This window comes from Phyllostomus hastatus, unplaced genomic scaffold (assembly GCF_019186645.2).
Source record: "Phyllostomus hastatus isolate PE091 unplaced genomic scaffold, TTU_PhHast_1.1 phas_contig_86, whole genome shotgun sequence".
Taxonomy (NCBI): domain Eukaryota; kingdom Metazoa; phylum Chordata; class Mammalia; order Chiroptera; family Phyllostomidae; genus Phyllostomus; species Phyllostomus hastatus.
In genome coordinates, this window is record NW_025333977.1 from 12,078,626 (window position 1) to 12,094,464 (window position 15,839).

At 38.9% G+C, this 15,839-nt stretch overlaps 1 protein-coding gene across 1 annotated transcript in view; it reads left to right on the top strand.

Annotated features, from left to right (window-relative positions):
- Positions 1-15,839, top strand: part of LEKR1 (leucine, glutamate and lysine rich 1) — a 148,522-nt gene that overhangs the window by 79,090 nt on the left and 53,593 nt on the right. The window contains exon 7 of the mRNA XM_045850755.1: positions 3,542-3,623. Coding sequence (XP_045706711.1) covers positions 3,542-3,623 — 82 coding nt within the window. The remainder of the gene's footprint in view (positions 1-3,541; positions 3,624-15,839) is intronic.

A 15,839-nucleotide genomic window follows, 5' to 3' on the forward strand; every position in this document is an offset into this window, starting at 1 on the left:
GTCTTAGTCCTCCTTCATTAGAGAAAATATAACCAAAAGTGAAATAACAGCTGTGGAAAATATATTCACCAACTCCTAATTGGTGAATATACTGGTGGATTGCTTACATTATGGATTGTTCATAATGAATAACTTTTTTCTTCATTTCTCTGTGATATCTTGTCAGCTTATAGAATATGATTTATTTGTTGGCATTATTTGTATTTCCTGTTTCTATTTACTTCACATGACAGCCTTCAGAGTTTTCTGAGTTTTGAAGTAAAACATTTACAGTATTTGCTGTCCTTACTTTTTCTCAGAGTTGCTGTGAATAATCTGAAGGAAGTGGCTTCTCTACTCACTGGGTACTGCTAATTAGAGACTAAGCTGTCTATGTTTATCTTGAAATAGGGAGAAAGGGAGATACAGGTGGGTTTGAAGAAAGAGTAACTCTAGAGTCTAATACTAGTTTTTCCCTCCTTGAGTTGGGTATGATTGTGTAGTTTATTTTCCATTAAGCTCAGGAAATGTTGGAACTGTGATGCCCAAGCACATTCAAATATGAACCTAATGATACTTCCAATGCGATAAAAATGGTTTTGGATGAGCTGCCACTTTTTACAGTCTAATATTCTAATTATCAGGTAGTTGAGAATTAATTGCATAAAATTCACATGTCAAGTGTCAATTCTTTGGAACTTATTTTTAAGATAATCAGTTTTCCCTGTTAACAATAGCTGCAGTTAGAAGTAACCACAGAAACTCGGTCACATGGGTTCAGACCTGTGCTTGTTTGTTTAAGATTATATCCTGCCAGAAGCACCGAGGAACATTTCGTAGGAAGTCAAAATTGTTCTCTCTGATGTTTGTCTCATAAAGTTGGTCATCACGACACCATCTTGTCTTTTTTTTACACCGTCTTGTAAAACTTACAGGGATTAATTATAATATGTTAGTTTTTAAACTTTCAAAAATTAAAATCTAAACCACCTCTTGGAGTTAGAAATTTGACTGATTTACTGTGTATCTTATATAAAATAATACTTTTCATTTGTCTTAAATATACCTCTCTAAAGCTTCTGGGGTGTGCTAAGTAAGTCTGCACCCACCGTGCCCACACCTTCATGGGAGTGCCCTCCCAGCTCTCCTAACTTGCGTCAGTGTAAGAGAGCTAGACAGATAAGGGCTGTGAGATGAGGTCAGCCTGAGTTTGAACCATGGGGTCACTTGTAACCAGCTGTGTGACCTTTGGTAAGTTAATCACTCTGATCCTACACTGGTGAAAATAACACATGTGACTGTTTTTAGGGATGTTGTGGCCGTGAGTGGAATGGTGCAGGAGAAAGCACTCTGCACAGAGCCGGGACTTGGCACACTGCCGGCCAGTGTTGACTTCCTTCCCTGCTTATTCTCCAGAGGGTGGGTCAACATCTTCTAACTTAATAACAAAGAATCACAGTATGCAACGTTTATGAGATCTCCTTGTTTCTAAACTGGGGTTATACTCAAAAGTAAATTTTCTATGTGTATGTTATTTTATCTTTTCTTTCATATGATGTTATCCCTTGATAAATGGAAAAAATGTAGCCCACAAAATTATCTACCAAGTAGGTCCATATTGAATCTTTTTAAAATTTTATCTTTATTGTTTACGTTGTTACAGTCCTGCTTTTTCTCCCTTTCCTTACCTTTACCCAGCCCCACTCTCTCCCCTCTCCAAGCCAATCCCCATGTTGTTGTCCTTGGCCATGGGCGCTACATAAATGTTCTTTGGTTAATCCCTTCATCTTTCATCTCATTCCCCCTCACCCTTTCTGGCATCTGTCAGTCTGTTTTGTGTATCTAAGCTTCTGTTACTATTTTGTTCATTAGCATATTGTGTTCATTAGATCCCACATATAGGTGGAATGATATGGTATCTGTTTATCACTGACTGGCTTAATTCACTTGGCATAATTTTCTCCAGGTCCATCCATGCTGTTGCAAAATGTACGAGGTTCTCTTTTTTTACTGCTGTGTAGTATTCCATTGTGTAAATGTACCACAGCCTTTTATCCACTCATCTTATTTCAAGGGGCCGTCCTCTCAAGTTTATTGCTTTGGGAGAGTTTAAAATCTTTTTGCCTGAAGGATAATGCAGTTACTCATTATAAGATACCAGGCAGGAGAATTGGAGAGGCCTCATGTTTTCCTCATCGGAAAAATGGGACAGTTAGCACTTACAAGGCAGTTCCAGGGATAAAATTAAATAATGTCTGTGAAAGTACTGGATAAACATAAAATTTATGCCACTATCTGATAAATTTTTTAAACCATTTTCTCTTTTTTTTAAGATTTATTTATTTATTTTTAGAGAGGGAAGGGGGGGAGAGAGAGAGAGAGAGAGAGAGAGAGAGAGAGAAAGAGAGAGAGAGAAACATCATTGTGCATTTGCTGGGGATCATGGCCTGCAACCCAGGCATGTACCCTGACTGGGAATCGAACCTGCAACACTTTGGTTCGCAGCCCGAGCTCAATCCACTGAGCTATGCCAGCCAGGGCTAATAAATTCTAATTAAAACATTTGTTTAGAGTGAATTTATTTTCTGATTTAAGAAGATGGCTCTTCTTCATAAAACAAAGTTAAGAAGGCAGATTGAAGAGCGTGTATATGTATATATGTATATATATATATATATATATATATATATATGTGTGTGTGTGTGTGTGTAGTATTTGTATGCATGCATAAAAATATGTCACTAAAACATCAGAAAACTGTAACAGGAATTTATAATTCTAGTGTTTGAAATTTTTTTTTTGTAGAAACCAGTTAGTCAGCCCCTCTGTTTACGGATTTCTTTTCACCGTATTCCCCAGAAGAGTGCCAAGAAGGACTGTCACTGGGCTGGGGTTCCCACCGCAGTTCCCACACACAGGCTGATGGCGGGACTCAGATAACTCAAGCGTTTGTTCTTTCCGCGTTGGTTTCAGTTCTGCATCCACACATGGTACACATGGCTGTTTGAGTAATCTTCCTTAAACACTGTTTGAATCCCACAGTTAAGACTCCATGGAAGCCAATTTCTTGCTTGCATTTTCTTGGCTTTGAAAGTCTATTAGACGCTACCCAGAATTAACAAATTCTTTACCTGGAGCCTTGCACGTGGTTTGTCTATTTCAGTTCTACCAGGAGACCTCAGCAATGCTTTTCAGTTCCAGGCCCCAGGAGATAGCTTAGGCAGTCAAGTGTTTCACAAGTGAACCACATAATCATATGTGTGTTAGCTACATAAACTTCCTCTGGAAACAGTAGTAAAACTTAGCCTATTAGCTATTTGAAAATTAGCATGACGTTAGGGGTGAAAAGAAGCTAATAAGTTGGATCTGTCCAAACCTATTAGTTCCATGGGGTTTCGGAGTAGGACAAGCTGTGTATGATCATCCAGGCAAAGAGGAATAAACATTTGCAGCATTCTTCTGGAGCTAAGCAGTGGCAATTCCAAAACCACATGGTTTATACTATGTAACTATCTGGGCACTTAAAATTTTCTAATCAGGTGAATATATTGTATCATTTCAGATTTACAATCTCAAGTAGAGGCACTTGGGTTAAAACTTCAGAAGGCAGTGACCCAGCTGGACAGCTGTAAAGAAGAGCTCAAGTAAGATGGTGAACATTAACCACCCTGTAGGAATTTAGAAAGACCCCTGATGTGCCGCTCTCTGGGAGTCCTTTGGCAGTGCCACGGCTGTGTGGGCATGGTCTACTGCTGTTTTTTTCCTGGCCTAGACCGTATATTGAAAGACCTGCAAATATTTTTAAAGACATGAAATGTTTCTTTTGCTCAGTAAGAAATCTTTTTTTACCATGTATTAAAACTTTCCCTGGCTGTTCAAATTAGTAATTTAATGTGAAACAGTCTCTGAACTTTTTCTCTTATGATTGTCTCTATGTTATCTGCCCAGAATAGACAACATTGATGCTGGTTCTTAAAATTACAGATTTCAGGTTCAAAAAGATAGTTGAAAAATTTTCAAATGCTGGTGTACTGATGTTTTATGTAAGTAATAAATGAAATACTGACAAACAAATGATAACAAAATGCCCTGTAAAACATGCAGAGCACTATTCTTTTTAAAAATGAAAGAATATAGGCACCCCTGTGTTCGTTGCAGTATTATTTACGGTAGCCAAGATCTGGAAGTAGACCAGTATGTCCAGCAGTCAACGAGTGGATAAAGAAACTGTGGTAAGCCCTGGCTGGCACAGCTCAGTGGATTGAGTGTGGGCTGCAAACCAAAGTGTCGCAGGTTCGATTCCCAGTCAGGGTACATGCCTGGGTTGCAGGCCATGACCCCCGGCAACCGCACATTGATGTTTCTTTCTCTCTCTCTATCTCCCTCCCTTCCCTTTCTAAAAATAAATGAATAAATCTTTAAAAAAAGAAGGATGTTTAAAAAAAAAGAAGCTGTGATACATTTATGCAATGGAATACTGTGCAGCTGTAAAACAGAAGGAAATCTTACCTCTTACAACATCATGAATGGACTTGGAGAGCATTATGCTAAGTGAAATAAGCCAGTCAGAGAAAGACAAATACCATATGATTTCATATATATGTGGAATCTAGTGAACAAAATAAATTAACAAATTAGAAACAGACTCATAGACATGGAGAACAGACTGACAGTTGTTAGCAGGGAGAGGGTTGGGGGACTTGGTGAAAAAGATGAAGTGATTAAGCAAAGAAACAAACAAAAGAAACCCCCAAAAAACCTCATAGAAAAAATATGGTAATTACCAGAGGGAAAGTGTGGGTGGAAAGAGGTGGAAGAAGGTAAAGGGTGGATAAATGGTGATGGAAGGAGACTTGAGGTGGTGAACACACAGTACAATATACAGGTGATATATTATAGAATTGTACACCTGAAACCTATATAATTTTACTAACCAATATCACCCCAATAAGTTCAATAAATAAAAAAAATCTTCAGAAAAATGAATTTCAGAAATTTCAAAAATTACAGTATAAATATAGCAAATTTGTATTATAACTCTAAAATAGATTTATATAGTCTTTTTAAAGTAAGTAAATTTTTTTACTTTGTGGTATATAATCTGGTAGATCTGGTTTTCAGTTCCTATATTTTAAAAGGATGAATCTCACAAGAAATATAAATATTTAGAATGCTTAGCAACCAAATGTTGTGTTGACCATGGACAACTTCTAAAAACAATGTGTTAAAACACTCAATAAAATGGGTTTAGAAGGAAAGTACCTCAACATAATAAACTCCATTTATGACAGACTTTCAACTAATATACCCAATGGTAAAAAACTGAAAGCATTTCCCTTCAGGTCTGGCACAAGACAGGGATGTCCACTTCCATCACTGTTACTCAACATAGGTCTGGGAGTCCTAGCTGGAGCAGTCAGGCAAAAGAAAGAAATAAAAGGCATCCAAATTGGGAATAAAGAAGTAAAAGTGTTACTTTTTGCAGATGGCACTATTCTTTATATAAAAACCCTAAAGACACCACCAAAAATCTGTTAGAAACAATAAACAAATACAGTCAAGTTGTAGGATACAAAAATCAATGTATAAAATCCACTGCATTCCTATATATATTAACAGTGAAATGTCAGAAATAGAAATGAAAAAAAAAAAAATTTCTTTTGCAATTGCAACAAAAAGAATAAAATACCTAGGAATAAACTCAATACAGGAACTAAGAAGTGTTACTAAAAGAGATTGAAAAAGACACAATGAAATGGAAAGATACTCCATGTTCATGGGTTGAAAGAATCAACATAGTTAAAATGTTCATATTACCTCAAGCAATATATAGATTTAATGCAATCCCCATTAATACAATGTTTTTTGCTACTTACCTTTTATTACCATATGTCAGCTCCTGTGCCTTTTACCATTTATTTCTTAATTTAATTAAAAAAATTTTAGTGTTGACAATTACAGTTGCATCCATTTCCCCCCAGTGCTCATTCCTGCCCTACCCACCCCCGACCTTCCACATCCAGTCCTCCCCCCACCGTTGCCTTTGTCTGTGGGTCCTTCATTCCTGTTCCTTGATGTGAGCCTTCCCCTTCTTTCCCCTGTTAGTGCCCTCCCTCCTCCCCTCTGGTCACTGTCAGTTTGTTCTTTATTTCCATGTCTCTGTTTCTATTTTGCTCACATGTTTGTTTTGTTGATTAAGTTCCACTTATAAGTGAGATCATATGATATTTGTCTTTCACTGCCTGGCTTATTTCACTTAGCATAATGTTCTCCAGTTCCATCCATTAATAAAACTCTTAACAACACAGGCAGAACAAATGTAAAAAAAATGCCCTATCAAATTAATGTACACTTGGATTATTTGTAGCCAAAAATTTGTTTTTGAAAAATAAGAAAAATCAAATATGCATGCTTTATAATTTTGTGGTTAGTGGCAGAGTAAGGACAGTAGTTCAGTTTCTGTGTATGGTGGCTAAGTTGGAAGGAATGAGTGGACGGGAGGTTCTTGGCTCAGTAGGTCCAGGAAGTAATTTTCTGTGTGAGAAGAAACATGAGAAAGAGAAACAAGATAGTGATTGCCAGGAACATAATCATTGTTCCCCACCCTCTAAGAACTTTGGTAAGGGCTTTGGCCACGCGGATGCCTCATGTGGAAGCGTCCTAGTCAGGCCACTGCTACTGTGTGACTTTAGCTTCTGGGACCTCAAAAGGTGAAGAGGGAACAGTCTAGGAATAGGAAGGTAGGGCTGGTTGTACCTACCAGCTAAAATGGATTTGTGAACGCACCAAAACTCAGTAGACAGAGAAGAGTCCTGACAAGTTAGCAGAGAAGCGAAGCCCAGAAGTAAGCATTCTAAGGAAAAGGAGTAAAACTTATTGGTTGTGACATGAATTGATTTTGTGAGTGTGCGCAGAATTCTCTCTATGTAGAAGGAACCTGCCCATGTAACATGCACACATGCTTCACGATACTTTCTGTTAATTGTATTTCTAACATAATTTATAATATGAGTGCTGAGAAATGGTAAGAGTCAGAGGAGATGAGAGTTGAAGGGAGAAATATACCACCTCACTAATGTCCATCGAATGAATTACTTGGAGGAAATCACTATACAACTGCACAAATGCTGATGCTGTTGTTTCCATTTATAAAACAGGTGCTCCCTGCCTATATAAGAACTTCTTAAAATTAGAAAATAGGCAGATACACATTTTTAGAAAATTTGAATTATCAAAGGTAGAGCCACTTAAGTGGCCCCAACTGCTGGAGACCGTCCTCTGTGCTGGCTGTTGGCAGCATTTCTGTCTCTACACCGTCTCCCTGCCTTCTTCCGCTGCTAGCGTGCAGCACCGCAGGGCAGGCACTCAGGGTCAGAGCCTGGGGCTGCTCGGGCCGCTCAGAGCTCAGGAGGTCCCCAGTAATGTGCACGTACTATTTTATTTGTACATTAAAACCAAATGTGTGACTTGGCTGTTGTTTTATGGTAAATTCAGTTGGAAGTTAAAATAATTCACTCAAAATTTTGACATACAATTTCTTAATAAATTAGATATTTTATACACACACACAACCTTTTAAACTTACAGGAATTGGAAGGTGGTGTGAAATCAGGTGTAGTTAAAATTTTAATTCTCACCCTTTTTGAAGGATGGGGTGGGAATGGGTTTCACATATCCAATTTAAGATTGCTCTTTTGTTGTTTAAAGATTTTCAATGTTTTGATATGCTTCATGTGTTTGTTACTTAAGGGGAAGAGACAGTTTTTAAACGGATGAACTTGAGGTTCTTTTTTTCCTAAGGCTTATGAGAAAATATTTTCCCAGGTTTATAAGAACTTGTTATGTATTTGAAAAGAGATTTCATCAGTCAGGATGCTTTGGGCTACAAGTGGCAGTGGCGGAGGGGTTTCAGGTTAGTCAGTCCAGCAGCTCGGCGGCATCTCCCCGGACCCTGTCTTCCTCCTGTCACCCTCGGCACTGGCTTCGCCCCACGGCTCGTCCCTTGTGCCCACGAAGCACCTGCAGTTCCAGGCACCATCTCCACATGTAACCAACCCGGAGGCAGGAAGGGCCTGTTTTTATGGTGTCTCCTTAGAAGTGAGAAAAACATTTTCCCAAAAGCTACCAAACGGCCCTCTTTCCATTTCTTTTTTACACCCTCTTCTAAATGAATCACTGGCAAAGGAAAGGTGACAACCAGGATTAGTTTAGCTGCGTGTGTCCAAACTTTTGGCTTCTCTGTGCCACATTGGAAAAAGAGTTGTCTTGGGCCACACAGTCAATACACCGTGACACCTAATCACAAAAATATCTCATTATATTTTAAGTAAATGTGTGATTTTGTGTTGGGCCACATTCCCAGCCATCCTGGGCTGCATGTGGCTCACGGGCTGCAGGGTGCATGCCCCAGTGGACCAGGCAGGGTTGACCCTGAGAGCAGGTGCCCGCAGGGCTCTGACGGCCAGGGGGGAAGCTGTGGTGCTCGCTCAGCAGGTGAGCAGCAGTGTTTGCTGACGAGGCAGAATGTTAGTGATGCTCTGAGAAGCTGGCAGTGAAACTTTCTGTAAATTTTATTTGTAAGTATCATAATGTCTAGATTAGGGAAGGCCTTCCTGAAGTAATGAAAAATATAGATGCTCTAAAAATATAGATGCTCTAAAGGTCAACTTTGTGACCTTTAAATAAATATGTAAATATATAAATACTTATGTAAGCAAATAACTTACTTATTTTACTTAATTTACTCATATACTTATATAAGTAAATATATATACTTATTTACATATATATTTGAAGATCATAAAGTTGCATATTTATATATAAATACATACTTATTTACATACATATTTAAAGGTCATAAAGTTGCATTTTTAGAGCATCTATATTTTTCATTACTTCAGGGAAGTCTTCACTAATCAAGATATTATGACACTTATATTTATGATATTTATATTTATATATAAATATACATGTTTACATATATATTTAGGAAATACACACATATTTATGTGTATATATCAGGATAAACAGATAAATAGATTATATGTTTATATATAAATATATAAAATATAAATACACATACACATGTATTTATATATTTACACATATATTTATATATACACATAATAATATTTATATTTATATTTATATTATACATAGCATACATATATATTTATGTATATATGTCAGGATAAACATAGATAAATAAGACTAATAAGAAAGACCACTATAGATGGTAAGAAATTTTTAGGAATTCCTGAAAGAGAATACATAGGATTATAAAAAGGTCAACTCTATGGAGGAGTAAAGCCAAGGAAAACCAGTTGTGTGGCGGGACGGCATGTGGAATCAGCGAACACAAAGAGCAGGGAGGAGGACCTGGAGAATCATCAGAACAGTGTTTCTCAAACTCCAGTCTGCGGAAGAATTCTGCGGAGTGTATTGAAACTGTACATCTCAGTATGACCATGACCTTCCCCATGGACCCACTCCCAGGGTCCGTGTCTGGGCTCCATTCCCACAGACAGTCTGATTTTATGTTTGGATCTGGGATGGCTCTGAGTGGTCTGCATTTTTTATGCACTCCCCACTTGATTCTGATGCAGGTGGTCCATGAAGCCCACTCTGAGGAGTCATATCTGGAGCATTGAAGCCACTGGCCCCTCACCAACTGCCCTCTGGTCAGCAGGTCCTGTGCCACACAGCATCTGTGAGTCATCTGCATGTAGAATACAGCAATGAGTGTGGGGACTGGAGCTGGGAAGCCTGGCAGCTGCTGACCCCAGGACAAGCTGGGGTCCCCACATCCCGAGACAAACCTTTACTGCCCCCACCATCACCTGACCCTTCATCACAACATCCAAAAACCACCTGGGGCAAAAACAAACAGCAAGCAGAGTAAACACATAAACAGGGGATCTTAAGGCTGAGGATGGACACCCAGCCACAGGTGGAGGAGAAACCAACCTCCCACCACCTGCCCCCCAAAAACACAGTGGCTGTGAACTCCCACAGGAAAGATGTAATGCCCAAGAAAATTATTAAATAGCAAACAGAGATATTAAGATAAATTTTAAAAATGAAGATATCCTCCAATGTATTGCAGGCTTGTAACCATAAAAGAATATGCTGTTGTGAGAGATTAAAAATATGATTAGAAAAATAATTCTGTTCATGTTAAAAGTGTGTATGAATGCACACACACACGGATTTGAATGCACTGAACAAGTGGTAGTAGGATTACAACAGCCCCCTCTGCGAGTGCAAGTGGGGTGGTAGAGAGACTTTTGCTTGACTCTACTTACTTACACATTACTTGAGCAGCTTACATTGTGAAGGCACTCATTTTTATGTGTGTGATAAAAAGAACAAAATTCACATAAAATGATCTGTAATTTATCAGTTATTAGTGAATATGTCTGGAGTGGTTACACAAAGTATGTTTTCTAATTTACGGACCTTTTTAATCTACTTACCTTTAATTTTATTTGCAGCCCCACCCCTCTCATTTAACCAGGAATATGAGCAAAGATCAGCTTATGACCGTCGTAAATTACTGGTTGGTAAAGCTGTCGTTTGACTTCTCAGAAACATCTGACACAGTTGACCTGTTCATACAAGCTGTCTTATTCTTGGAGCTATCTTATTACCACCATCTGAGATATAAAGTTCTAATTTTCTTCTTACCTCTCTGGTCATTCATGAGAATTTTTTGTCGTGCATGTAGGTAGCTGGTGGCATTCCAGTGTCAGGTATAGACCTGCTCTTCACATGATCCTAAATTGAACAGGCCAGGTCTACTTCATTCATTCATTCATTCATTCAATACAAAATGCTTACTGAGTAATTATGTGCCATCACTCTTGTGTTCAGGCACTAGATATTGGACTAACAAGATTGACAAGCTCCCACTGAGTTGTTTAGGTAATTTCAGGTAATGTTAAGGGCTGAAAAAAATATAAAACAGGCATAATAGAATGTGAGTGGTGGGGAGCAGTGGTATACTTTCGATAGAGGGGTATCCCTGAGCGGATGGCCTTCGAGTTGAGATCTGAGGAAGAGAGAAGAGCCAGCAGTACTAAAATGCTAGCATCTGGAAGCAGAGAGATCAAAGGCCCTAAATTCTTGGAGTGAGTTTTACAAATGCAAGAAACATGAAGAAGTCCAGTTTGGCAGACACACTAATAGCTTCCAAAGACACACGAATAACTTAATCCCCTGGATCTGTGAGCATGTTACCTTACATGCAAAGAGGACTTTGCGCATGTGATTAAAGTCAGGATTTTGAGATTGGGAGGTTATGCTAAATCAGTTGGGCTGGCCCAGTGTAATCAAAAAGGTCCTTATAACCCTGGCTAGTGTGGCTCGACTGGGTGTGTGCCACACACTGAAAGGCTGTGGGTTTCATTCTCTGTCAGGGTACACGTCTAGGTTGTGGGTTTGGTCCCCGTTCTGGGTGAGTATGAAAGCAACCAATTGATGTTTCTCTCTTTTACTCCCTCCCTTCCTCTCTTTCTTTAAAATCAATTAGCATGTCTTTGGATGAGGATAAAAAGTTTTTTAAAAAAAAGGTTTTTGTAAGAGGAAAGCAAGAGGGTCAAAGTCACAAATGGAGGTGTGAGGATGGAAGCAGAGGTTGGCATGATAGAATTTGTTGAGAGAAGGAGCCGCAGGCCGAGGAACATAGGTGGTCTCTGGAAGCTAGAAAGGCAAGGCAAGGTCCCAAGGTTCCTTCCTTGGGACCACCAGAAGGAACATGGCCCTACTGACATACTGATTTTAGGACTTCTGACCTCTGAACTGTAAGGTAGTACACTTGTGTCATTTTAAACCACTAAGCTTGTGGTAATTTGGTGCAGCAGCAGTAAGAAATTAATACACCAGTATGTCCAGAGCCTAGTGAGTAGTTTGGGTTTATTTAGAGGATAGTGGGAAACTATTGGAGTATCTTAGTGAGAGAGTGGACTGACCAGATTTATTTTAAGCAGCCAGCATGGCTGCTACCTGGAGAAGGGACTGAAGTGGGAATACAAGAGCAGTCAGGGAGGCTGGGTGGGAAGCTGTGCGTTCATAAAGGGGCGGAGTGACTGGTTCAGTGTACGGCTGTCGTGTGGAGACATAGAGAAATATTATGTCAGAGGCCAACCTGACAAGGTTTACTGATGGAGTAGATGTGGCTGTGGAAGAAGGGAACTGGAAAGGGAAGGAGAGAATAAAGGGTGGCATTTGGAGTTTTGCAGCATCAGGACAAAAGAGCTGGAGGCAGTAGAGTGGCTGAGAGCCTGGGCTCCAGCTCCAGAGCCGACTGCTGGGTTTCAAATCCCAGGGCTACTCGTTAGTAGTAGTCACGTCACCTTGGGCACGTTGCTTATCTCTCTGGTCTCAGTTTTCTCAAGTTTAAAAAGGGAATATGGGCTGCTTTGAAGGTTGCTTAGATATATAAGGTGTTACCTTTTAGTATCATTACTGTATTGGTGCCTTTTACTGAAGTGAGAAAATCTGTAAGAGAAATGGATATCGGAGTGAAGGAAATAAAAAATGCTTTTGATCTGTTAAATTTGAGATGCCTTTGGTCAGCAAAGTAGAAATATCAAAGAGGTAGTTTGAGAATGGCTATTTCATATAAAGGAGTGGAATGGTATTGACCCTTGCCTTTCAAATTAGGGGAAAATATCCAATTATTTCATCTGATTTCTTTTGCTTTGATTGGCAGGAACACCAGGGGCCTTTCTGAAGGCTTAGCAGTTGAAGAGAAAGGATTAGCACTGTTTGCTGGGAGTAAAAGGAGGAATGCAGTGTTTAAAGAGACATAGGCATTCTTTCTATTCCTTCCAATTTCTTCCATCCTAATGAAGGTGAAGATCACAATTGAGTGGCGAAGGGGAGGCCGTAGAAAGAGTGGCTTAACTGGAGTGGGGGTGGGAGCTGGCTGTGGTTAGGGGAGTTCCTGGGATGATAGACTCTTTAGGGAGCAGGCTTTAAAAAAAATGCAGCCGAGATGAATTGTCCACATAGTCACTAAAGGAACCTTTAAAGGGAGTTCCACTGTCCCTGCCTCTAGATTTGGAAGAGTGTGTGCAAGAGCCTGAACACAAACCGAAAGTAGTGGTGGAGCTGCTGAATCCCAGAGCACTTTTCCAAGTAACATTTCTGTTTGATTTCAAAGCAAATGTATAAGACTGGGAAAATACAGGAATATATTTAAAAAGACATTGTAGTTATTACATTATGATATATCCTTGTAGTTCATTTTTCTAAATAATGTAATTTTCAAACATTTTTACTTAGTGATCTATGGTCATAATGTCTTTACTTAGTGATCTCTTCCCGGTCATTATGTGATACATTTATTGATTATTATTTAGTGGCTGTATGGCCTTCCAATCTATGGATAAACCATAACTTATTTACTAATCCTTTGTTTCTTTAGAATTTCCAAATTTTTTATTTTTAGAAGTAAAATATAGCTAGTTGGGGAGTGGTTAGGGAGTAGAGGGATTGAGCAAAGAGGAAAAAGGATTCGTGGACATGGACAACAGTGTGGTGATTGCTGGGGGGTAGAGGGGTATGAGGGGACTAAATGTTAATGGGAAAATACAATAAACATAAAAAGTAAAAAGAAATAAAATGAATCCTTTAAAATCAAGGGTGCATTTGCTTTGGAAAAATATGTCATTATTGTCTACTGCCATGAAAACAATGAAATAAAAGGGAAGCTAAGTCCTAAAAAAGAATTCATAGAGACAAATCTTTCTCCTCACACGCAATTACACCCTGAGGATTTTTCCTAGAACCAAACTTGCATATTTTTAAGGTTTTTAATGCATAATGACTCATTGTCCTCCAATAAGATTATACTGATTTTTGAACTCAGCGGCAATTGGAAATACCCATCTCTCCTAGCCAATACTGGGTATTACATCTAAAAGAGAAAAAAGTTACTAGTTGAATTGCTAAAAATTGTATCCCTGCATATGTGGCTCGTTGTGTTCTTCCCTTTGTGATGGGCCTGAGCAGAGCCTTTGCCCACTTTACTGACGGCATGCCAGTCTTCCCGATTCCTTCTTTCCTGATACGTTGTTTGGAAACACTTGCCAAATACTCTGCTTCTCATCAAAATTTATACCTAGCTATAAAAACAGTTAATGATTTTCGCCTTTTCCAGTCTCTACTGTAGAGGTTGCTAAGTGATGATTTCCCAACTCTAGCCCTCCCTCCCCACTTATTAGTCAGCCCTCAGCAATTTAGTGTAAGCAAGAGCCTCCCTTCTTCCCATTTTTTAAAAAAATGTATTATTGGTATGGACTCGTGAATTCCTATTTTTTCAAGGGTTTATAATTTATTACTGTACTTAATTATTTTGGTACACAGGTTGTCCCAGATTTGACTAGTGAGTCCCTTCAATCTGGCTCACGTGACATCGGAACACGATCCCATCATCTTTTATAAGTACTCCTTCCTTTCCGACGTTTCAGATACCCCTACTCTGCCCTACCCTTGGGGTGAGCCGTTTGTCCAAGCAGTCCTGCTTCCCTTGAATGGGGAACTATATCAGAGACCAAGATCAGTGCTCTAAGCGTGCTCCTCTGCTACTTGATTCTGGTGATGGTTTTGTTAGGCTGGGTTTCGTTCCAACCTATCAAATTGTATGCAGTTCATTGTATGTCAACATAACACCTTACTAAAGCCATGTTACAAAAAGGAGAAAAAGGAAATAACATTTTATAGAAAGAGGCATTTTTTTCTTCAAAATATGGAAGACTGAAATATAGTGTTCGGAGATAAAACTTGAGTCATAAAACTCCAAAGAAAATCAAAGTGACTCCCATAAAACACAAGAGAATTTTTTTTAGGGTGAAGGGACTTTGCTGTGCTGGGAGCATGAACATGAAGCTCCGAGGGTAGCCGGCAAAATTTGTTTTTTGACCTGGATGGTAGTTACAAGCGTGTTTTTCTGATAGTAATTTACTATATTATGTATTTTAATGTAATTTTCTGTATCTTACAATTTTATCATATTTTATTGGAATTTTAATCTTTCTTTGTACATTCACCTTTTGAGTATTGTTTCAAAACCCACTTATATAAAATCAAGACAAATGTTTATTTCAGATTTAGAATTCCCATTCTTTTCAATAGTTTCTATTTCTCTGCTAAGATTTTTAAATCTTTTCATTAATTAGATTTTATGAGCAGAATTATAATTGCTCCTTTAACAATCCTTGGCTGCTAATTTCAATATTTGGTTCATCTCAGAGTCAGTCTCTATTAGCTTTTTCTTTCCTCGAGAATGGGTTATGCTTTTCTGTTTCTTCCTATGTTGAATAATTCTTATTCTGGACATTGTGAATTTTATGTTATGGAGATTCTGGATTCTGTTACATTTCTTTTTTTTTTAAGATTTTATTTATTTTTAGAAAGGGAAGGGAGGGAGATAGACAGAGAGAGAAACATTAATGTGCGGTTGCTGGGGGTTATGGCCTGCAACCCAGGCATGTACCCTGGCTGGGAATCAAACCTGGGACACTTTGGTTCCCAGCCCGCACTTAATCCATTGAGCTACGCCAGCCAGGGCTACATTTCTTCAAATAATGATGGCAGTAGTATTGCTTTAAGCAGATAATCAATTTGGCCTCAAACTGCAATACATCTCCAGGGCAGCAGCTCCAATATCATGGGGCTGCTTGGGGTCTGCCCTGTGCTCATGTAGTTCTGAGCTCAGCCAGACACGTGGGCAGAGTTTATGTGCAGTATGTGGGACTCTTGTCTCTTGGGCTCTCACCTCTTCAGGGTTCACCCTTTACTTTACAGCAGCTGTGGTTTCCCCACACACTGTCCTCTAGTTCTTCAGGCCGTAATGA